This window comes from Loxodonta africana, chromosome 7, assembly GCF_030014295.1.
Source record: "Loxodonta africana isolate mLoxAfr1 chromosome 7, mLoxAfr1.hap2, whole genome shotgun sequence".
Classification (NCBI taxonomy): Eukaryota; Metazoa; Chordata; class Mammalia; order Proboscidea; family Elephantidae; genus Loxodonta; species Loxodonta africana.
The window spans coordinates 34,479,173-34,504,323 of record NC_087348.1 but is presented as its reverse complement, the minus strand read 5'-3'; the positions used below and the strand labels follow the sequence as shown (position 1 = coordinate 34,504,323).

At 38.6% G+C, this 25,151-nt stretch overlaps 3 protein-coding genes and 1 pseudogene across 3 annotated transcripts; 2 read left to right on the top strand and 2 right to left on the bottom strand.

Annotated features, from left to right (window-relative positions):
* Positions 1–222: 222 nt before the first annotated feature.
* On the top strand, positions 223–1,878 carry LOC100658402 (olfactory receptor 4C3). The gene has a single exon (XM_003412082.4). The coding sequence runs from the start codon at positions 339–341 to the stop codon at positions 1,275–1,277; it is 939 nt and encodes a 312-aa protein (XP_003412130.2). The 5' UTR covers positions 223–338; the 3' UTR covers positions 1,278–1,878.
* A 6,786-nt stretch (positions 1,879–8,664) lies between these two features.
* LOC100658118 (olfactory receptor 4C45-like) lies at positions 8,665–9,869 on the bottom strand. The gene has a single exon (XM_003412081.3). The coding sequence runs from the start codon at positions 9,625–9,627 to the stop codon at positions 8,665–8,667; it is 963 nt and encodes a 320-aa protein (XP_003412129.2). The 5' UTR covers positions 9,628–9,869.
* A 9,460-nt stretch (positions 9,870–19,329) lies between these two features.
* Positions 19,330–20,499, top strand: LOC100657830 (olfactory receptor 4C12-like; annotated as a pseudogene).
* Positions 20,500–23,260: 2,761 nt separating this feature from the next.
* Positions 23,261–24,306, bottom strand: LOC100657542 (olfactory receptor 4C45-like). The gene has a single exon (XM_003412080.3). It carries the CDS (start codon positions 24,221–24,223, stop codon positions 23,261–23,263), a length of 963 nt encoding a protein of 320 aa, XP_003412128.2. The 5' UTR covers positions 24,224–24,306.
* Positions 24,307–25,151: the final 845 nt, after the last annotated feature.

The following is a 25,151-nucleotide window of genomic DNA, read 5'->3' as shown; positions in this document are numbered from 1 at the left end:
AACAAATCTGTCTTGTAAGAAGTACAGCCAGAACGCAGGTGGTGCAGGACCGAGCAATGTTTTGGTCTGTTGTAAGTGGGGTCACTATGAGTTGCAACTGACTCGAGGGCACCTAACAACAACAACGGTGCTAAAGGTAAAAGATAGACATATACTCACATTTTGCAATTAACAGAATAAATTGGTGTAAGAATTTTGGGACAGATGGGATGAAGAGAAAGAAGGATCTAGAAAAGGAAGTGAGCGTGGCTAAAGGAAATCTTGCAACCCCTACCCCTGCCTGCTGCAAACTTGTTTTGTTCCAATTGTGTTTCTCCCTTGGGTTTATAGGTAAAATTATGTCAGCATTCTCAGTGTCCTTGGGATCCATGGAAATACCACACAATATCACTGAATTTATCATGCTGGGGCTCTCACAGAATCCAGAGGTACAGAGAGTTCTCTTTATGGTCTTCTTGATCATCTATGTGGTAACAGTTTGTGGCAACATACTTATTGTGGTCACCATCACCTCCAGTTTCACTCTGGCGTCCCCCATGTATTTCTTCCTGGCCAATCTGTCCTTTATTGACACTTGCTATTCTTCCTGTATGGCTCCTAAACTCATTGCTGACTCCTTGTATGAGGGGAGACCCATCTCTTATGAAGCATGCATGACTCAGCTCTTTGGAGCCCATTTTTTGGGAGGAACTGAGATCATCCTGCTTACTGTTATGGCCTATGACCGCTATGTGGCCATCTGCAAGCCCCTGCACTATACAACCATCATGACCAGGCATCTCTGTGCCCTGCTTGTGGGGGTGGCCTGGCTGGGGGGTTTTCTGCACTCATTGGTTCAACTCCTCCTTGTCCTTCAGTTGCCCTTCTGTGGGCTCAACGTGATCAATCACTTTGTCTGTGACTTGTACCCCTTGCTGGAACTCACTTGCACCAACACCTATGTCATTGGTCTGCTGGTGGTTGCCAACAGTGGTGTGATCTGCCTGCTGAACTTCCTCATGCTGGCTGCCTCCTACATTGTCATCCTGTGCTCCTTGAGGTCCCACAGTGCAGAGGGGAGACGCAAAGCCCTCTCCACCTGTGGGGCCCACTTCATTGTTGTTGCCTTGTTCTTTGTGCCCTGTATATTTACGTATATGAGTCCATCCTCTACTTTTTCTATAGACAAAAACATGGCAGTATTTTATGGTGTTCTGACACCTATGTTGAATCCGCTCATTTATACCCTGAGAAACAAAGAGGTAAAAAGGGCTATAAGAAAGCTCTTCATACAGTAAGATTGAAGGTGTGTAATGAGTGGTAAAGAAGGATGATAAAAATGACTTTATTTCTCTAAATGGAACAAACCAAGGCCTATGTTTGTTACTGTATGTCCTCTTATTCCATCTTATCTATTTTTTTTCATCTCCATAGACTTTTATGCTTTACTTAGTCTTTTTAAGTGAATTACATAATATGATCATCAAAACTCTATGGACTAGATATGGCATAAATGATTATTATCTCTATTTTAAAAATGAGAGAACTGGGTCTCCTGATGTGGTTAATTTATTACTTAAGGTTATCTAGCTTTGAAGTGCCTAAACCAAAAGTCAAAATCAATCCATTTCTGATCTCTAGTCCAAAAGTCTAAATAGCGACCCATATTGATGTCATTTGAGTTTGTGTGATAACTGAGTTGTAGAAATGTGAGGCAAAATACAACTTGAGGTAAATAATTTCACTCTTAGTCGTACAGAAGCTCTTATGCATCCAGGCCTGACTTCTATTCCCTGTCATCATCCTTTATAACATCATCCCTGAATGGTGAAAACAGGTAACGTGGTTGACTGCTAACTGAAAGGTTGGAGGTTCAAGTCCACTCTGAAGCACCTCGGAAGAAAGACCTGGCAATCTACTTATGGAAAACTAGTCACTGAAAACCCTATGGATCACAGTTCTATTCATATGGGGTTGTCATGAATGAGTATTGACATTATGGCAACTGATTTGGTTTGGTTTTGTAGCTGCTGTACTATTGTTGGAAACCCTGGTGGTGTAGTGGTTAAGAGTTTGGCTGCTAACCAAAAGATTGACAGTTCAAATCTACCTGGTGCTCCTTGGAAACTTTATGGGGCAGTTCTAATGTGTCCTATAGGGTCCCTATGAGTTGAAATTGACTCGATGGCAAATGTTTTTTTTTTTGTTTGTTTTATACTATGGTTGAGAGGTTAATATCTCTGGCTCTGGAAATGGATCAACCTGAATTTGATTCTTATTTCCGATGTTTACCAATAACCTTAAGTAAATGACAGAATATTTATAACTCTCTAATGCCTGTCTTTAAAATAATGGTAATGATAATACTTATCTCAAAGTGATGTTGTGACAGTCTTTGTAAAGTTCTTAGCCCAGTTTCTACACTGGGTAAACACACAACATGTTTTAGGTGCTGTCTTAGTTATCTAGTGCTGCTATAACAGAAATACCACAAGTGGATGCCTTTAACAAAGTGAAATTTATTCTCTCACTTTTTGGTAGGCTGCAAGTACAAATTCAGGGCTTCAGCTCCAGGGGAAGGCTTCTTCTCTCTCTGTGGGCTCTGGAGGAAGATCCTTGTCATCAGCCTTCCCTTGGTCTGGGAGCAACTCAGTGCAGGAACCTCAAGTCCAAAGGATGCACTCTGCTCCCGGCACTGCTTTCTTGGTGGTATGAGGTTCCTATGTCTCTCTGCTCGCTTCTCTCTTTTATATTTCAGAAGAGATCAGCTTAAGACACTATCTAATCTTGTACAGCTCATCAATATAACTGCCTATAATCCATTCTATTACATCATAGTGATGGGATTTACAACACATGTGGAAATCACATCAGATGATAAAATGGTAGACATTCACACAGTCATACAAAGGAATCATGCCCTAGTCAAGTTGACAGATTTTTTTGGGGACACAGTTCAGTCCATGACAGGTGCTAATATTATGCCAACCTCAACCTTTTCCTAATTGTCCATAAAAAGAGTTTTCTACAACTTTTTTACATTTTGTATGTCTATTAGTTTTGAAATATATGTTGTCCTTTGAGTTGAATGGTTTAAATTTTTCGCTAGTAATGCAAAATGACATTTCCTTTTATTTTTCCTAACTGTCCCTGTTTCAATCTCCGAGGGATCCTAGCGTTCTGGAATCTGAAACTTATGTCCATGTTTGTCCTGTCTTTTTCATGATTTTGTAAACTCTGACCATACGCATTAGCAGCCCTCACCCTTCAAGAGTAATCCGTTGTTGTCGAGCAAATTCAAGAATGTAAACTCCCTTAATTTATAACACATTTATCCTTTGTTTGCCGAATAACCTACAGTTCCCTAAGTTGCAACATTTCTACTACTTATACTAAGGAACAGTCAAGAAATCAGATGACACGTCGCATTGGGCAAATCTGCTGTGAAAGACCTTTTTAAACTGTTAAAAAGCAAAGATGTCACTTTAAGGACTAAGGTACGCCCGACCCAAGCCATGGAGTTTTCAATCACTTCAATGCATGTGAAAGGTGGACAATGAATAAGGAAGACTAAAGAAGAATTGACACTTTTGAATTATGGTGTTGGTGAAGAATATCAAATATACCATGCATTGCCAGAAGTAAAAACATCTGTCTTCGAAGAAGTACAGCCCGAATGCTCCTTAGGAAAGAGGACGATGAGACTTTGTCTCACATATGTTGGACATGCTATCAGGAGGGATCAGCCCCCGGAGAAGGACATCATGCTTGGTAAAGTAGAGGGCCAGTGAACAAGGGGAATATCCTCAAAGAGATGGATGGACACAGTGGCTGCAACAATGGTTTGAAGCATAACAACGATTGTGAGGATGGCACAGGACCAGGCGGTGTTTTGTTCTGTTGTACATAGGGCCACTAGGAGTTGGAACCAACTCAACAGTACCTAACAACAACAATACCACTAAGGAAAAAACAAACTAGAAATTAATATGAAAATCAAATTCTTAAAAAAAATTTTTTTTGGGGCATTCGGTGAAAGTTTACAGAGTAAGTTAGTTTCGTGTTTGATAGTTTGTACATAAAATGTTCCATGACATTGATTTCATTCCCCACAATGTGTCAATATTCTCCCTATTTCCACCGTAGTTTCCCCATTTCCTTTCATCCTGATTTTCTCCCCCCTCCTGCCTTCTCACCTTTGCTTTTGGACAAATATTGCCCTTTTGATCTCATATAGTTGATTGTTCCAAGGGGGACGTTCTTCTCGGGTGTTATTGTTTATTTTATGGGTCTGTCTATGGTTTGGCTGAAAGGTGGTCTCAGGGAATGTCTTCAGTTACAGGTCAGAATGGTGTCTTAGGGCCATGGTTTTTGCAGTCTCTGTCAGACCAGTAGATTGTTTTTTTTTGTAAATTTGATTTTTTGTTCTACAATTGAAAAGCAATTTCTTAACTATCAGGATATATGTTTTAAATTGATCTCCAGGAACCAATAAATTTGTGAGATCATCAGGAAATAGCTCTTGTTTTATCTCCAAACTTCTATTTCTCGAAATAACTGAATGTTAACAGAATCCTCAGACAAAATACATTTTGTGTTCTTTCATTTCATAGGCTTGGATTTGAATTCTGATTCAGTCAAATTTTAGCTTGAGAAATGTAATTAACCTCTCCGACTCTATGTTTCTTAGTTTGAAAAATGGGAATGACAATAGTGTTGCATTTATAGGACTGTTGTGAGAATTAAACATCAGGAGGAATATAAAACACTTTATACATTGTAAACACTCAATAAATAAAAGCTACAGCATTTCTTCTTCTTTGATCTTCTGTATACATTGTCTAGCTTTCGCATGTATAAGAGAGGTGATTGAAAACACAATGTCTTGGGTCAGGCTCACCTTAGTCTTCAAAGTGACATCTTTGCTTTTTAACACTTGAAAGAGATCTTTTGTAGCAGATTTGCCCAATGTAACAGGCCATTTGATTTCATGACTGCTGCTTCCATGGCTGTTGACTGTGGATCCAAGTAAATGGAAATCCCTGACAACTTCAATCTTTTCTCCATTTATCATGATATTGCTTATTGGCCCAGTTGTGAGGATTTTTTTTCTTTATGTTGAGGCTGAAACCCTGGTGGTATAGTGGTTAAGAGCTACCCTGCTAACCAAAAGGCTGGCAGTTTGAATCCACCAGGTGCTCCTTGGAATCTCTGGGGCAGTTCTACTCTGTCCTATATGGTCTCTATAAGTTGGAATCGACTTGACAGCAATGAGTTTGGGTTTTTATGGTTTTATGTTGAGGTGTAATCCATGCTGAAGGCTGTGGACTTTGATCTTCATCAGTAAGTGCTTAAAGTCCTCTTCACTTTCAGCAAGCAAAGTTGTAGCATCTGCATAGTGCAGGTTGTTAATGCGTCTTCCTCCAATTTTGATGCCACTTTTTTCTTCATAAAGTCCATCTTCTTGAATTATTTGCTCAGCATACAGATTGAATGAGACTAGTGAAAGAATACAAGCCTGAAACATACCCTTCTTGACTTTAAACCACACAGTGTCCTCTTGTTCTGTTCAAGGACTCCCTCTTGGTCTAACATTGTTTTATTGATGCTCACACCCTCCTATCGTAGAGGTACAATTACCTTCAAATAATGAAGTATTTTAGATAGAAGAAAGCTCCACAGTTTGAAGCTTAAAGTAAAGGATGAAATGTTAGCAGCTCTGTGCCTCTAAAGCAAATAAGGTGAGTACTAACCTCAGGATTTTAATCAGAGAAAGTTCTCGATAAACATTCACTACCACCATCACCACTGCCATTGTTATCATTATTACCACAACCACCATCACCAACAGCAGAGGCATCATAATCATCATTTTTACTGTTTTTTTTTTTTTTGTATTTTAAAAACTCTACTTCTCATCTGTCTTCTTGCAACCTGCAACAAGATCTTCAAAAGATAAATTTGATTTTTTTTAAAGCACACATTTGCTTGTATATATTTATAAGCTGGGCATATGTAAGAAATTATGGAAAAGCATCAGCTGCTTTTTTTTTTAAAATAACTTTATTTGTTTCGTTGTTGTTGAGAATACACATAGCAAAACATACATCAGTTCAATGGTTTCTACATGTACCATTTAGTGGCATTGATTGCATTGTTCGAGTTGTTCGACCATTCTCACCCATTCTGAGTTGTTCTTCCTTCAATAACATAAATTCACTGCCCCCTAAGTTTCCTACCTAATCTTTTGAGTTGCTGTTGTCAGTTTGATCCCATATAGATAGTTCTTAAAAGATCATAATGCTCAAGGCAGATTTTTTTTCCTAGTTAAGCTAAAGTATTGTTTGGTTTTAAGAAGACTTCAGGGGATATTTTTGGTTTAAAGTTTACAGTTTATCTCAGGACAATAGTTTCAGGGGTTCTTCCAACTTTTCTGGCTCCAGGAAGTCTGGAGTCCACGAAGCATCTTTTTTTTAAAAAGCATTATCTGTGAGATCTGACCCGACTTAAAGTCCTGAGAACATGGGAAATGCCAGCATCATGTGATTGTCTAATGCCTGGTTTAGAAATCTCCTTCTGAAAACAAGTTTCTGAGCTTTCCCTGGAAGTCACAAGCTCTGTATAGAGATAAGTCTTTTGGTCCCTGGCACTCGGCTATCCCTTCTTTTTCGTGAGGACCAGAACAGGGCAGGATCCATCATTAGTGAGTGTGCTTTTGAAATTAGTTCTGCTGAAAGCATCTCATGGTCCTTCCCTCCAGTGTCCTCATTTCTAACTGCAACTATGTTTAAGACCATTTTTATCCCAGAATAGTGAGTTAGTGATGGGCTCACCCTTCAGTTCTCAGAGGCCTGGCCACCGTGTCTTTTAGGAGCTGTTGCTGAGATAATTGCTGTTGTTCTTCCTGTCTAGCTGGCTCTGATTCATGGAGATGCCATGTGCAGCAGAGTGAAACTTTGCCCAGTCCTGTTACACCTTCATGATCATTGATAAACTCAAGTTCATTTTTGTGGCCACTGTGTATTTTAAGAGCCTTCATCCTAAGGGGCTCATCTTCCTTCACTATCTTGAACAATATTCTGTTGTGATCCACAGGGTTTGCATTGCCTAATTTTCAGAAACTAATCACCAGGCCTTCCTTCCAAGTTTGTTTTAGTCTGGAAGCTTCTCTGAAACCTGTCCATCATGGTGATACTGCTGGTATCTACAATACTGGTGCTGTAGCTTCCAGTATCAGAGCACCATGCACACCACCATAGCACAACAAACTCACAGAGGGTGGTGGCGGAGATAATAAACCACCCTGACGTTGACTTACTAGGAAATGGATGACATTTATGACATATTTTGAGTGAAGTGAGACTGCGACATACATTGGTCCTGCCATGGTCACAGTTATCAAGGGACTGTAGTGGTGCTCTTGGGTTCCTCTGTCAGAAACAGAGAAAGGTTACCACAAGCCCTGGGGGGCATCTCTGAAGTCTGCACAGTTTGAGCATTTTCGACTATTTTTCAAGTGAGTCGTTTTTCCAATTTAAATCATTATCTTGTCACACTTAAGGAAATATGTAATATAATTTTCCTTTTACAGAAGAAGAAACAGGTAGAGAGAGGTGAACCTACTTGTTTACATTTCCAAGGCTAATCACCTCCAGAGACAAGATGAGAAATTAGACCTATTAGATCAACATCTTTGACTTCAAATCATGTGACTATTTCTAAATCTCTCAGTAATTCATTGCATTCTTGGTATAGTTCTTTTCTATAATCTAGACCTGGGATTCCTGTTGTCCAGTTACATGACACAAACTTGATCTTACATCACTGGTAATTTCCTACCACTGCTGTTTTGTTTTCTGGGCCTCCTTTTCCTTTGTGTCTAAAATCAGATTTTAATATACAGATATTACATCTGTCTTAACTCTACAGAATTTATTTGTTACATTTCTTTTGCTCCAGGCAATTCTGTTTCCAATAATTTCTCTAGACAACTGTAGACTGCAGGGAATGGTGGAGATGCAATTTTAAGAAAGTACATTTGCATGCAAATGCTCTCTTCTAGGGGGTGTCATATCTAAAATGTTTTCTACTTCTATGGTGGAAGAGTATTTAGACCTCTCAAACTTAGGCAAGTAAAAGAAAAAAAAAATTACATTTTGATGAAAGTCTTTGTTTTAGACTCTGTCCATTGCATTCTTAACTCTTTTCATATAAATTGTTTTTCCTTTTTTTTTAAAAAAACTTCTCTCTAGCTATAAAAAACCCAGTGCCATCTCTAGCTATAGTATTGTGTATAAATATTATTTGTGAATAGTGCTGTTAATGTGCTTCATACCCACAGTCAAGGCCACGTTATGACTTTTGTGGACTCTACAGACTTTTGTCTTCACCGGCCATAACCTCCATAAAAAATATTAAAACTGCAGATGCGTATTACTGCACTGGTAGAAAGAGGAATATAATCCAAGTTGGAGTATATTCTTCTTTGTCTTCTTATTTTAGAAAAAATTGAAATATTTCTTGGGCCCTTTAAAGTATCCTAGGCTCTAGGCACTGTGCCTGCTGTACCTCATGGAAAAGTCAGCCCTGCCTACAACATGTGGGCTCCTAAAACCAATTGATCCAGAGAAGTTACTCTCCCAAGTTTAATCAAGATTCTTTTTCTAATTACTTTAATCAGAAGATTTATTTGTCACCATTTTTCATGATTTGATCCCAGAGCTTCTTCATGACATTTTTCACTTCTGCGTTTCTCAGGGTGTAGATTAAAGGGTTCAACATAGGAGTTACTAGGGTGCAAAATACTGTCACAGCTTTGTCAGTAGGGAAGGAGGTCATGGGTCTTAGGTACAGGAATGAACAAGGTACAAAGAATAAGACGACAACAGTGACATGAGAGGCACATGTAGAGAGGGCTTTGCGGCGCCCCTCAGAGCTGTAAGACCTCAGGGAGTGCAGGATGATGACGTAGGAAGTGACCAGCATAGAAAATATGAGTAAACAAAGTGATCCACTATTGGCAGCAATCAGGGGTCCCAAAGTGTGAGTGTCCATGCAGGCCACCTCCAGGAGAGGTATTAAATCACACATAAAATGGTCAATGACATTGGGGCCACAAAATGGTAACTGAACTATGAGCGAAAGCTGGATCCCTCCATGAATAAACCCCAAAATCCCAGCCATTCCCACCAGAAAACTACATAGAGGTCTGCTCATGATGGTTGCATAGTTTAAGGGCTTGCAGATGGCCATATAGCGGTCATAGGCAATTGCAATTAACAGGATGATCTCAGCTGCGCCAAAAAAATGTTCAGCAAAGAGTTGAATCATGCAGCCAATGAAGGATATGGTGTTTTTCTCAGAGATCAAGTCAAAGACCATTTTGGGAGCTATGGAGGAAGCATAGAAAGAATCTATAATGGACAAACAGGACAGAAAAAAGTACACGGGAGAGCCCAGGGCTGGGCTGATGAAGATAGTGACTGAGATGAGCAGATTACCTGCCACAGTGATCAAGTAGGTGATTAAAAACACAGGAAGTAAGAGTTTCTGTAGTTTTGGATTCTGAGTCAGACCCAGCAAAATGAATTCTGTTACATTGCTCATCCTTTCTACCAATGCAGCTGAAGTTGAGGGCATGTGACTCATTTGATCAGATCACAGTACTTCTGAGTGATGATATTTTTAATCCAAAAGCAAAATATTCCATCACCTCTTTAGTCCTGGTCTCTGGGATTGATGGAAGTACAATTCCCTCACCTCTGCCATTTTGTGGATAGTCATAAAGAAGAACAGAATTAGGTTAATTTCTCCTAATTTATATTCATTATATAGTAACAATACCTCACAAACATCTCAATAAAAGCAAGGTGTTATTATGAATGATGATTTGTGACCGGCTTCCAAACTCCCTCTCTGTCTCTAAAAGTCTCCCAGATTGTAGAGTTTGCTTTATTTCAGTCTTGGTGACAAATTTCATCAATAATAATCATTTTGGAAGTTATACTTATCCATTGGCATGAATATTGATAGGAATATGAACACTAGATTCTTTTACAAGTCAACCATGTATTAGGTATGAACTTGCCAAAACGTGTTATATCTACGTCAGCTGTGTTCTGCAATCTCTTATTCCTTTCTGTCAAACGAATGCACATGCACATACAGATACAGGCAGAACTGCAGATGGAGATTTTTTTCTTTCAGAATGCCCCGGAGTGATCTTTATAACAGCTGATTAGGCAGCATACATTCAATAGCCCCGAATGTTCTATCTGGCTCAACATGGCCGTATACTTCACTATCAATCTTTCTACCAATTCATATTTGTATATGGACATGTAAGCGTTGCAAAGTCCTCTGAAAAGTTCACAATTTTTTAAATTAATTTTACATGCATTAGGTCTTTCACAACATATACAATCATGCTCTGGATTAGACACATTTTCTCCACTTGCAGTTTATGGATGGAATTAAGTGAATCATGACTTTTCCCTGAGTTTCCTGTTGACAAGATAGAAACACTAGGCCATCTAAGATGATACATTTTTCCTTTAGGAACAAATTTAATCAACTAAGATGATCTTGAAGTTTCATTGGTAACTGGCAAAAATATTGAACATATATATATATATAACAATACATTCTGTTTTGATCTGTACATGATTTTAGAGTGAGTACATGCTATTGTTATAAAGGATCATAAGATATTTCGTTCTCCTTTTTTCCTTCCTTCCCATCCCCTGCAAAAACAAAATAATGTTTTTTTCTTTAAAACTTTTTGGATGCAAAATTTGGTGTCATGGGCCTCTCACCTTCAATAAAGGTGAAGGAAAAATCTTTAGTTTCCACGAGAGCTCAGTCCCTGAGTTTTTTCCTCTATCCATGGCTCTTGTGACTATGTGGTTAATCAGTCTTCTTGAAGAGATGTAAATGTTGACCAGGATGTTGTAAAAATGACTTCAATAGTTCTTAAAGGAGCTTGGATTGGCAACACCACAGATAGGGTTTCTATTGATAGTCTGAGTGTAGCTTTTCTATGGAGACAGATCAATTATTCTTTTATTTGTTTATTTAACAAGCCTATTTTTAGAGCTTAGTATGGACCAGATATCTACTAGAGACAGGGAATAGAGTGGCGACTATGAATGCTGTCATTATTCGTGTAAATCTCTAATCAGATGCAAAGATGTCATCAGAAAATAACTTCATGTCACTGTGTTCAAATTCATTTTCAGACACAAATAGTGAACTACAAGTCACAGACTCTAACCACAAAAACTATTTAAGTGGAATTAACTTGGCTAAATTAAGTTAATCTACTTGAAATTTTGGGAAAAAATTTTTTAATTATCACTGACCTGGGTCTAGTTGATTGTGGAATCCTCATTTTTTAGATTAAGCCCATTCTTTGATATCTTCCCCTCCAGACATTTGCAATCCAGCCACAAATAGACTTCATAAGCTTGAAATGAAAGCATTTCTGGGAAGAAATTCCAAACCAAAATCTAACAAGCGAGACATTGAGATTCCTATCTCTTTAGACATCTCTCCAAATCTTGGATATTTAACTTATTTTTGGTTCCCATTACCAGTCTGGATTTACTGAGAAAATGAGCTATTTTTGTTAGGAAACTTCAATTGCTTCAGGATTTAATTTCTACTCACTTTCTTGGCTTCCCCTGGAAGTATATGTGAATCTTCAATACATATATATTTTTCAAATCTTTTAGAAGTATAAAAAAAAAAAAGTACAAATTAAAACCTTGAGAATAATGCAAATGTTTTCAAACTAGAAAAAGTTAGTACATCGACCCAGAACATGTATAAGTGAACCAAGTCCACTTGATTGGACATTATTTTCTCAAGTCAACTCTGCCAAGGTTTTGGTCCTCCAAAAGTCCATAAGCAGTATGGAGAGAATTCCTTTTATTCCCGTTTCAAACCTTCTTTCTAACTCTGTTTCCTCAGAAACCCACTAAATTTGGGAGCAATGTCTCCCAAGCAAATCTTGGGCTGTTTCATATGAGACTCTGTTGCTGTCATTTGCTCACAGGCCCTTCTTCGTAATTCTTTCTTCATTGACTCTAGAGAGATGTTTAAGTAGACCGTCAAACAGTGTAGGTTGTGGCAATGCACTGACCTCTCAATCATTAGAGCATTAGTAATTGGCCTTGGTGGAACCTTTGGCAGAGCATCAGCCAAAGTCTTTCACTTACTCCCACTTGGCACTAACAAACATCTTGAGAGGACAGTTTTTGAAATTCAATTGAGCTTGGGTTAAAGATAGGTCTGTGGCTATAGTTTGGGATGAGACTTGGCAGAGTAAGTTGGAAACATACTTTATAAGGCTGAGCTGCTCATTGTGGCATCGGTAAACTTGTGGTAGGATGTGTGATTGGATTTAGGAGTAGGCCAGAGTTCAGAGAATGGATTTCTCTCTGAAAATATGACTGATCTAAATGATACGGTTGTCCTGAGAATGGAAATATCAGTCTTCAAGGTTTTGTGCTTTACTATACTGAGATATTTTTCTTAATGATTGACTGAGGGGACTTCGATGGCAGGATTCCCAGGTACCAGAGACTGAGTGATTTAAAAGTCATAAATATATTAACGTCCTTGCGGATGAGTACTTTGATGTCAGACTCTCCTGAAGTGTTTGGGAGAATATAACCTTCCATTTGAGGTTTCCGCCTGAAGGGTAAACTAAAGGTTGGCAGGTCAAACCCACTCAACAGTACTGCAGAAGCTAGGTCTGGTGATTGGCTTCTGTAAAGATTACAGCCAAGAAAACCGTATGGAGTAGTTCTACTCTTTCAGTCAGCATGAGTCAGAACCGACTCTATGGCAACTGAAAACAACAGCCTATCCTATCCTACACTGAGAGAGTTATGGGGACTTAGAGTTAGGTGCCATGCTTTCACACAGTAGCCAGAGAGGAAATCATATACCAAAAATCATTCATGTATAAAGACACCAGCGACAGAGAAATAGAAATACTGTGGAAAGGAGGCTCCATGGCTACGTTCTCTCCTTTAGCTTCTGAGGTAATTAAGAGCTGGCTACAAGCTTGCTGGGAATCATGTTTCTTCATTATCAACCTTTACCTTTAAACCAAACTAACACTTACCTGAAGTCTAGGACCAGAAATGGGAATCAACACCTTCATTCTATTATTAGTAGTCAATAATTTTGCTTCTCTGTTGGCTGTCAATATCACTCACAATATGTCCCTCTCCCTTGGTATTTTGAATCTAGCCTTTTCTTTGGTCTAAGTAGATGATGAGTGAAGGGGTTGGGCACTTACTTCTTGTCTCGGTTTTCTAGTGCTGTTGTAACAAAAATACTCCAAATGAATGGCTTTAAGGAACTGAAATTTATGTTCTCACAGTTTAGGAAGCTAGAAGTCTGAATTCAGGGTACAAGCTCTCAGAGGAGGCTCTCTTGTCTTAGATTCTTTAACCTGAACTTCCTTAGTTCTTGCTAGTGAATGCCAGCACAAAATACATAATACTTTTTCTTCAGAAATTGTGGACATCTTATCGCAGGCCTCAAGGCATCAACATCTCAAACATCAGAGAAAAAACACAAAACCTTTAGTTCTCAGGACTGCCCGGTCCCAGAGTTGTTTCTTCACTAGCCACAGGTCTAGTTAATGGTGACTATTTAGCTAATTATTTTCAATACTTCTAATTCACAAATGGTAATTCCAGTTTGCCAACATGGTAGCCATATAAAGGTATTAAACAGACATTAAAATACCAGTGAAGTTGAAGTTTCAGTTCACCTGGGCATGAATATTAACTACATTGCCAGTAAGGAAGATTCAGTAGCTCTTTCCAAAGTTTGGATTGGAGAGCACAGAAATGAAATTTCTATTGATGTCTTAAGCTCAGATTTTTCATGGAGAATATTCAATCTTTCATGTATTCATTTATACAATAAATAGATGTCAAGCACTGTGATGGATGCTGGGCACATGTCATTCTGTCATTAATTATGTAAACCTATACACAGTTGGAGTCCATTGGTGGCACAAAAGGTTAAGCAAAATATTGGTAATTCAAACACAGAGGCACCTCAGAAGAAAGGCCTGGTGATCTGCTCCTGAAAGTGCACAGCCATTGAAAACCCAGTGAAACAAATTTCTACACTGAAACACAAGAAGTTGCCATGAGAAGGAATCCACTAAATGGCAAAAACAAAAAACAAAACGAAACAAAAAACTCAGTTATATGCTTAATTAATATAAAACACATTTTTGTGGTGTTGTCTCCAATTTATTTTTAGTCTATGAATCACAGACTCTCACTATACAACTGATTTTTGTAAGCATGCTTGGATAAATTATGTCAGCTTCAAATTTGGGAGAAATATAATAATTGTTGCCATGTGTCTTGTTGATTGCAGACTCCTCAGTTTTTAGATTGAGCCCAACCATTGTTTTCTTCTTTCTGCCACAAAGGGTCCCCCAACTACTAAACAAGAAAAAGTTCCCAAGAACTACAAATTTAAAAATTAATTGGAAAGAAATTGAGCTTCTTATCCCTCTAGATGCTCTCTAATCTTGAGAGTTTTGATCAAAATTTGGTGCTCAGTATCAGTCTGGTTTCACTCAAGAAATACACTAGTTTTGTTACAAAACTTCTATACTTTTACGATTTAAATTATACTTCCATTGTGTATCCATAGAGCTATATACCAATCTTTAAAATACCTATTTTTAAATTCTATTAGAGCTAGTCATGGGAACAGCAATTTTCTTCCCTAAAGCTATGAAGTTATAATAAATTTATAGATCTCAAAAGCTGTGGTCACCCATGGTGGACAGGTTTCAGCAGAGCTCCTAGATTAAGATAGACTAGAGAAAAGAACCGGGCACTCTACTCCTAAAAAAAATTCACCAGTGAAAACCTTAGGAATAACAGCGGAACATTGTCTGATGTAGCTTTGGAAGATGAGACCCTAAGCTAGGAAGCACTCAAAGTATGACTGGGAAGGAGTTGCCTCCAGGTTGCAAGGCACACAAAAGACAACTGGGAAAGAGCTGCCTCCTCAAAGTAGAGTCAACCTTAATAATGTGGATGGAGTAAAGCTTTCGGGACCTTTATTTGCTGATGTGGTATGACTTAAAATAAGAAGAGACAGTTGCAAACATCCACTAATAATCAGAATGTGGACTGTATGAAGTATATATCTAGGAAAATTAGAAGTCATCAAAAATGAGATGGAGTGTATAAAGATTGATATCCTAGACATTAGTGAGCTGAAATGGACGGGTGTCGATTATTTTGAATTGGACAATCATATGGTCTACTATGCCACGTACGATAAATTGAAGATGAATGGGTGTTGCATTCATCTCAAAAAGAACATTTCAAGATCTATCCTGAAGCATAATGCTTTCAGTGATAGGGTAATATCCATATGCCTGCAAGGAAGACCAGTTAATAAGACTATTCAAATCTATGCACCAACAACTAATGCCAATGATGAAGAAACTGAAGATGTTTACCAACTTCTTCAGTTTGAAATTCATCAAACATGCAATCAGGATGCATTGATAATTATTGGTGATTAGAATACAAAAGTTGGAAACAAAGAAGAAGGAACAGTAGTTGGAACATATGGCTTTGGTGACAGAGATGGCACCAGAGCTTGCATGATAGAATTTTGCAAGACCAATGATTCGTTCATTACAAACGCCTCTTTTCAACAACATAAACGACAATTATACATGTGAACCTTGCCAGAGGGAATATGCAGGAATCAAATCAACTACAACTGTGGAAAGATAAAGGAGAAGCTCAATATCATCAGTCAGAACAAGACAAGGGGCCAACTGTGGGACAGACCATCAAATGCTCATATACACGTCCAAGTTGTTGCTGAAGAAAGAGCAAGTCCATGAGAGCCAAAATAGGATCTTGACTGTATCCCACCTGAATTTAGAGACAATCTCAAGAATAGATTTGACCCATTGAACACTAATGACAGAAGACCAGATGAGTTATGGAATGACATCAAGGACATCATACATGAAGAAAGCAAAACATCATTAAAAAGGTAGAAAAGAAAGAAAAGAGCAAAGTGAATGCCAGAAGAGACTCTTAAACTCGCTCTTGAACATAGAGTAGCTAAAATGTACAGAAGAAATGATGGAAAAGGGCTGAATGGAAGATTTCAAAGGGCAGCTTGAGAAGACAAAGTATTATAATGAAATGTGCGAAGACCTGGAGATAGAAAACCAAAACAAAAGAACAAGCTCAGCATTTCTCAAGCTAAATCACTGAAGAAAAAATTAAAACCTTAAATTGCAATATTGAAGGGTTCTATGGGCAAAATAATGAATGATGCAAGAAGCATCAAGAGAAGATGGAAGGAATACAGTGTACCAAAAAGAACTGGTCATCTTGAACCATTACAGGATGTAGCATATGATCAGGAACCGATAGTATTGAATGAAAAAAATCTAAGCTGCATTGAATATATTGTCAAAAAACAAAGCTCCAGGAATTGATGGAATACCAATTGAGATGTTTCAACGAATAGATGCAGCTCTGGAGGTGTTCACTCATTTATGCCTAGAAATTTGGAAGACAGCTACCTGGCCAACTGACTGGAAGAGATTCATATTTGTGCCCATTCCAAATAAAGGTGATCAAAGAGAATGTGGATATTATCATACAATATCATTAAAATCACGTACAAGTAAAATTTTGCTGAAGATCATTCAAAAGTGTTTGTAGCAGCACATCCACAGGGAACTGACAGAAATACAAACAAGCTGGATTCAGAAAAGGTATGGAACAAGGGACATCATTCCTGATGCTAGATGGATTTTGACTGAAAGCAGAGAATACTAGAAAGATGTTTACCTGTTTTATTGACTATGCAAAGACATTCGACTGTGTGAATCATAACAGATTATGAATAACATTGCAAAAATTGGCATTCCAGAACACTTAATTGTGTTCATGAGGAACCTGTACATAGACCACAAAGAACAAGGAATGCCATGTGGTTTAAAGTTAGGAAAGGTAAGCATCAGGTTGTATCCTTTCAACAGACTTATTCAGCCTGTATGCTGAGCAAATATTCCAAGAAGCTGGATTATTTGAAAAATAATACAACATCAGGATTGAAGGAAGACTCATTAACAACCTGTGATATGCAGATGATACAACCTTGGTTGCTAAAAGCGAAGAGAACTTGAAACACTGATCATCAAAGACTATAGCCTTCCGTATGGATTGTGCCTCAGTATAAAGAAAACAAAAATTCTCACACTGGACCCATGAACATGGGATTCTGTGGCAGTTCAAATCCATCAACCACTCCTTGGAAACCCTATGGGGCAGTTCTCCTTCCTATAGGGTTGCTCTGAGTCAGAATCAACTCGATGGGAACTGGTTTGATTTGGTTTTTTTTTGGACCAATAAACAACAGCATGATAAATAGGGAAAACATTGATTTGTCAAGAATTTCATTTTACTTGGATCCACAGTTGACGCCCATGGAAGCAACACTCAAGAAATCAAACAATGCATTGCACTGGGCAAATCTGCTGCAAAAGATGTCTTTTAAGTGTTAAGAAGCAAAGGTGTCAGTTTGAGGACTAAGGTATCCCTGACCTAAGCCATTGTATTTTCAATCGCCTTGTATGCATGGGGTAGCTGGACAATGAATTAAGGAAGACTGAAGAAGAATTGATGCCTTTGAATTATGGTTTTGGCAAAGAATAGTGAATATATCATGGGCTGGCAGAAGATCGATCAAATCTGTCTTGGAAGAAGTAGAACAAGAATCGTCCTTAAAAGGGAGGATGGTGAGACCTTGTCTCAAGTACTTTTGACATGTTATCAGGAGGACCAAGTTCCTGGAGAAGGACAGCATACTTGGTACAGGGTCAGTGAAAAAGAGGAAGACCCTCAATGAGATAGATTGTCACAGTGGCTGCAACAATGGGCTCAAGCATGACAAGTATTGTGAGTAGGGCACAGTATAGGGCTGTGTTTCGACCTGTTGTATGTAGTGTCTCTATGAGTGGGAACCACCTTGATAGCACCTAACAACAACATTGAGTACTTTGTTCCCTTTGCTGATATTCAAGTGGAAATTTGCAAAGATTACTGTGATTATTTAAATTGTTCATTTTTTTTTTTCTGGGTATTCTTGGTTTCATATGAAATTTTTTTTTAAATAATTTTTATTGTGCTTTAAGTGAAAGTTTACAAATCAAGTCAGTCTGTCACATATAAGCTTATATACACCTTATTACATACTCCCATTTACTCTTCCCCTAATAGGTCAGCCCTCTTCCTCCTTCCAGTCTCTCCTTTTGTGACCGTTTTGCCAGTTTCTAACCCTCTCTACACTCCCATCTCCCCTCCAGACAGGAGATGCCAACACAGTCTCAAGTGTCCACCTGATACAAGTAGCTCACTCTTCATCAGCATCTCTCTCCAACCCATTGTCCAGTCCCTTCCGTGTCTGATGAGTTGTCTTCGGGTATGGTTCCTGTCCTGGGCCAACAGAAGGTTTGGGGACCATGACCGCCGGGATTCTTCTAGTCTCAGTCAGACCATTAAGTCTGGTCTTTTTACGAGAATTTGGGGTCTGCATCCCACTGATCTCCTGCTCCCTCAGGGGTTCTCTGTTGTGCTCCCTGTCAGGGCAGTCTTGGGTTGTGGCCGGGCACCATCTAGTTCTTTTGGTCTCAGGATGATGTAAGTCTCTAGTTCATGTGGCCCTTTCTGTCTCTTGGGCTCATAGTTATCGTGTGACCTTGGTGTTCTTCATTCTCCTTTGATCCAGGTGGGTTGAGACCAATTGATGCATCTAAGATGGCCGCCTGTTAGCATTTAAGACACCAGACGCCACACTTCAAAGTGTGATGCAGAATGTTTTCATAACAGAATTTATTTTGCCAATTGACTTAGAAGTCCCCTTAAGCCATAGTCCCCAAACCCCCACCCTTGCTCTGCTGACCTTCGAAGCATTCAACTTATCCCGGAAACTTCTTTGCTTTTGGTCCAGTCCAGTTGAGCTGACTTTCCCTGTATTGAGTATTGTCCTTCCCTTCACTTAAAGTAGTTCTTATCTACTAAATAATCAGTAAATAACCCTCTACCACCGTCCCTCCCTGCCACCTCTTGTAACCACAAAAGAATGTGTTCTTCTCAGTTTATACTATTTCTCAAGATCTTATAAAAGTGGTCTTATACAATATTTGTCCTTTTGCATCTGACTAATTTCACTCAGCATAATGCCTTCCAGGTTCCTCCATGTTATGAAATGTTTCACAGATTCGTCACTGTTCTTTATCAATGCGTAGTATTCCATTGTGTGAATATACCATAATTTATTTAACCATTCATATGATTTTTTTAATGTCAGGATAATAGACTAAGAGGCCAACTAGGAGGAGTTTTGAGGTACCTGTTCCTAGACAGTCCAGGTAAGAGAAGGAGTCAACTGAAAGAATGACAGAGTAGTACTCTGAAAAGACAGAGTTTTGGATTGTTTGATTCCTCTCTGGTTCTCTTTTTCTTTTCTTTCAGGTAAAAAATTCTTTTCTGGAGTTTTTGTTACCTATGAAACATAGATGGAGAATAACAGGAATGTGACTGAATTCATTTTCATAGGTCTTACACAGAACCCAAAGATGCAGAAAGGAGTGTTTGTGGTATTTTTCTTCTGTACATGGTAACACTGTCAGGGAATCTACTTACTGTTGTTACTATTACTACCAGCTAGTCTACTTACTGTTGTTACTATTACTACCAGCCAGTTCCCCCATGTACTTTTTCTTGACCCAACTTTCTTTGATAGACACAATTTATTCTTCTTCTTCAGCTCCTCAGCTGATTATGGACTCCCTTCATGAGAAGAAAATGATTTCCTTTAGTGGGTGTACAGCCCAAGTCTATGTAGAACACATTTTTGGTGCTACTGAGATCATCCCGTTGATGGTGATGGCCTATGACCACTATGTGGCCATCTGTAAACCCCTGAACTCCATGACCATCATGAGTCACAGGCTATGCATTCTCCTGGTGGGAGTGGCCTGGACTAGAGAATATCTCTATGCAACCATTCAGATCCTCTTCACAGTCTGGCTTCTCTTCTGTGACCCCAACGTCATAGACCACTTCATGTGTGACTTGTACCCTTTGTTGAAACTTGTCTGCATGGACACTCGTACCCTTGGTCTCTTTGTTGCTGCCAACAGTGGATTCATATGCTTGTGAAACTTTCTCCACTTGATGGTATCCTATGTGGTCATTCTGCACTCGTTAAGGGCCCATTGCTTGGAGGGGAGGTGCAAAGTCCTCTCTACCTGTGTCTCTCACATCACAGTGGTCATCTAATTCTTTGTACCCTGCATATTTATGTATCTGCTTCGAATGACCACTTTGACTATAGAAAACTGTTGCTGTCTTTCATGTTTAACATAGGTGACGTCTCCAAAGTACGTAAGATGAAGTCTTGCCATCCTCACTTCTGTGCAGCATTCTGGCTGTACTTCTTGCAAGAGAAATTTGTTTCCTGTCATCACCCTTTATGACATCCTCCCTGGTGCAAAGAGTTAAAGTGTTCATCTGCTAACTCAAAGGTTGGAGGTTTGAGTCTATCTTGAGGCACCTTGGAAGAAAGGCCTGGCAGTCTACTTCTGAAAAACTAATCATTGAAAACCCCATGGAGCAAAATTCTACTCACATGGAGATGTCATGAGTCATTGTTGACTCCACAGCAACTGGTATTTTTCCCTGTCCCTGTCATTGCCTTTTATAATATCCTCCCTGGTGCAAAGAGTTAAAGTGCTCAGCTGCTAACTGAAAGGTTGGGGGTTTGAGTCCACTCTGAGTCAACTCAGACAAAAGGCCTGGCAATCTACTTCTAAAAACTAGTCATTGAAAATTCTATGAAACACAATTCTACTCACACGGGGTTGTCAGGGGTTAGTATCAACTTTTCGGCAACTGGTTTGGTTTGGTTTTAAGCTACTATAATATTGTTGAGAGATTAAGATCTCTGTCTCTGAATATGGCTGAACCTGAATTTGAATCTTATTTCCCATGTTTACCAGTGAACTTGAGTAAATGACAAAACATTTATAAACCTCAGAAGCCTGTCTTTAGAGTAAGAATACTGATAATACATAACTAAGAGTGTTGTTGTTAAAGTAGTTTGTAAAATTTTTAGTCCAGCTTCTGTACACAGTAAACACATTAGCATATTTATAATGTTAACGTCAACCCTTTCCTAACTGTTCATAAAAAGAGTTTTCTGTGACTTCTTTTTGTTTTCTGTATCTATTAGGTTTGAAATATATGTTGTCCTTTAAGTCGAATGGTTTAAATTTTCAGCCAGTAATGCAAAAAGACATTTCCTTTTGTTTTCCCTAATGGTCCCTGTTTCACACTCCAAGGGATCCTAGTGTTCAGGAATCTGAAACTTATCTCCATGTTTGTCCTGTCTTTTACATGATTTTATAAATTCTGACCATAACCCTTTGCAGCCCTCATCCTTCAAGAGTGTAACCTGTTGCTGTTGAGTATATTCAAGAGTGTAACTTCCTTTACTTCACAACAAATTTGGCCATTGTTTGCCAAATGATCCACAGTTTACCATGTTGCAACTTTTCCACCTCTTACATTAAGGAAAAAAAAAATCTAGAAATTAATATGAAAAGCAAATTCTTTTTTCAAGGAACTTTTTATTGTGCATCAGGTGAAAGTTTACAGAGCAAATTAGTTTCCCGTTCAATAATTTGTACATAAAGTGCCCCATGACATTGGTTTCATTCCCAATGTGTCAGCACTCTCCCTATTTCCTACCTAGTTTCCCCGTTTCCTTTTGTCCTGATTTTCTACCCTTTCCTGCCTTCTCATCTTTGCTTTTGGGTAAATATTGCCCTTTTGATCGCATGTAATTAATTGTTTTAAGGAGCATGTTTTTCTTGGGTGTTATTGTTTATCTTATGGGCCTGTCTATGGTTTTTCTGAAAGGCGGTTTCCAGGAATGGCTTTAGTTCGGGGTTAGAAGGGTGACTTAGGGCCATAGTCTTCAGGGTTCTTCTAGTCTCTGTCAGATCAGTAAGTCTGGTCTTTTTTAGTGAATTTAATTTCTTGTTCTACAATTGAAAAGCAATTTCTAAACTATCAGGATATATATTTAAAATGGTCTCCGAGAACCAATAAATTTGTGAGATCATCAGAAAATATTTCTTGTTTTATCCCCAAACTTCTATGTCTAGAAATAACTGAACATTCACCGGGCCCTCAGACAAAATGCATTTTGTCTTCCTTCACTTTATCATATAGGCTAGTAATAACTAGATGTAACTGATACCCTGAATTCTACACCCACTCATTTCTGCTGTTGGGTGATAAAAGTATAATTGAGCCAGTCTCCTAATCACCTAAGAAATATGAAGCCCTGGTGAGGTTCACTAAAAAATAGCCTATCTCTTTGTCAGCTTGCTACAATTATGTCAAGGAACTTTCTAGAAAAACAAACTAGTCCATTTGAAAAGTACCTTTATTTTAGTACAGTTAAAAATATCAAATAGCATGTAGTTATAAATTACCAACTAGTCACTAGCTGGGTCTTTGCAGACTCACCCATTTCAAAACTGAACTGTCTGTGAAAGCAAGTTCACCTTCAAATTGGCTCAAAAAAGACCAGAGAATTTTTAGAGGAAAATTCCAAAGAAAAGAAAGAAACGTAAGACACCGAGCTTGTTGTCTGTTTGTATTAAGCAGAAGTAGAATGCGACTTTATGAAGTGTGAAGGCTTTGGGTCACACAGGCTTACATTTGAATTCTGATTCAGTCAAATTTTAGCTAATTGATCTTGAGCAATATAGTTAACCTTTCTGACCCTCAGTTTTGTAGTTTACAAAATGAGAATTACAATAGTATCAAATTTATAGGACTATTGTGAGAATTAAATGTCAGAAGGAATATGAAACACTTTACAAATAGTAAACACTCCATAAATTAAAGAAATGATAATTCTTTATATTACATTGTTTCATTGATGCTCACACTCTCTTATTGGTAGAGGCACCATTATCTTCAAATGATGAAATATTTTTGACAGAAGAATGTTCCACAATTTGAAACTCTAAGCACTGTGCCTGCTATGCCTAATGGAAAAGTCAGCCCTGCCCACAACATGTGTGCTCCGAAAGCAAACTGAATCAGACAAGAGAAGTTACTGTTTCAAGTTTAATCAAGAATTATTTATCTAAATACTTCAATCACCAGATTTACTTATCACCAGTTTTCATTATTTGATCCCAGAGCTTCTTCATGACATTTTTCACTTCTGCATTTCTCAGGGTGTAGATTAAAGGGTTCAACATAGGAGTTACTAGTGTGAAAAGTACAGTCACAGCTTTGTCATCAGGGAAGGAGGTCATGGGTCTTAGGTACAGGAAAGAACAAGGTACAAAGAATAAGATGACAACAGTGACATGAGAGGCGCATGTAGAGAGGGCTTTGCGGCGCCCTTCAGAGCTGTAAGACCTCAGGGAGTGCAGGATGATGACGTAGGAAGTGACCAGCATAGAAAAACTGAGCAAACATAGTGATCCACTATTGGCAGTAATCAAGGGCCCCAAAGTGTGATTGTCTGTGCAGGCCAGCTCCAGGAGAGGTATTAAATCACACATAAAGTGATCAATGACATTGGGGCCACAAAACGGTAACTGGACCACGAACAAAAGCTGGATTTCTCCGTGAATAAACCCCAAAATCCCAGCCATCCCCACCAGGAAACTACATAGAGGTCTGCTCATGATGGTTGCATAAGGTAAGGGCTTGCAGATGGCCACATAGCGGTCATAGGCCATTGCAATTAACAAAATGATCTCAGCTCCAGCAAATAAATGTTCAAAGAAGAGCTGAGTCATGCAGCCATTGAAGGATATGGTGTTTTTCTCAGAGATTAAGTCAAAAATCATTTTGGGAGCTATGGAGGAAGAGTAGAAAGCATCTATAATGGACAAACAGGACAGAAAAAAGTACATGGGAGATCCCAGGGCTGGGCTGATGAAGATAGTGACTGAGATGAGCAGATTACCTGCCAATGTCATCAAGTAGGAGATTAAAAACACAGGGAATAAGAGTTTCTGCAGTTGTGGATTCTGAGTCAGGCCCAGCAAGATGAATTCAGTTACATTGTTCTTTCTTTTTACCAGTGCATCCTGGGTTGAGGGAATGTGTCCCATCTGAAAAGATCACAGCATTTCTGAGTGGAATTGACCTGACAACACTTAACAACAACAACATAAAGAAGAACAGAAGGAGGTTAAATTTCTCCTAATATATATATATTCATCAAATAACAATACCTTACAAATATCTCAATAAAAGCAACATCCTATTATGAATGATGATTTGTGTTTGGCTTCCATACTTACTCTGTCTCTAAAAGCCTCGTAGGTTGTAGGGTTTGCTTTATTTCGCTTTTGGTGAAAAATTAAATCAATAGGAATTATTTTGGACATTGTACTTGCCTCTTTTCATGAATCCCTCAAGATTCAGTCAGTTTCTTGTACTGTGGGGACTTGAGTGTTGCGGTGATGATGCCACTGGTATTCAAATACCAGCTGCGTCACTCGTGGTGGACAGGTTTCAACTGAGCTTCCATACTAAGACAGACTAGGAAAAAGGACCTGGCAGATTACATCTGAAAAAAATCATGCAGTGAAAACCTTATGAATAGCAGGGGAACATTGTCTGATATTATGCTGAAAGACGAGCCCTCAGGTTGGAAGGCACTCAGAAGACAACTGGGGAAGAGCTGCCTCCTTGAAGTAAAGTTGACCTTAATGACAGGGATAGAGTCAAGCTTTTGGGACTTTCATCTGCTGTTGTAGCATGACTCAAAATGAGAAGAATCAGCTGCAAACATACATTTAATACTCGGAACATAGAATGTACAAAGTATGAATCTAGGAAAACTGAAAATCATCAACAATGAAAATAAATGCATAAATGTCAATATCCTAGGCATTAGTGAGCTGAAACGGACTGGTACTGGAAGTTTTGAATCAGACAATCATATAGTCTATTATGCTGGGAATGACAAATTGAAGAAGAATGGTGTGGCATTCATCGTCAAAAAGAACATTTCAAACTCTATCTTTAAGTACA

Bases quoted from the DNA above. Each gene is read 5' to 3' on its own strand.
- LOC100658118 (XM_003412081.3), bottom strand. From the start codon at position 9,627: ATGAGTCACATGCCCTCAACTTCAGCTGCATTGGTAGAAAGGATGAGC.
- LOC100657542 (XM_003412080.3), bottom strand. From the start codon at position 24,223: ATGGGACACATTCCCTCAACCCAGGATGCACTGGTAAAAAGAAAGAAC.
- LOC100658402 (XM_003412082.4), top strand. From the start codon at position 339: ATGTCAGCATTCTCAGTGTCCTTGGGATCCATGGAAATACCACACAAT.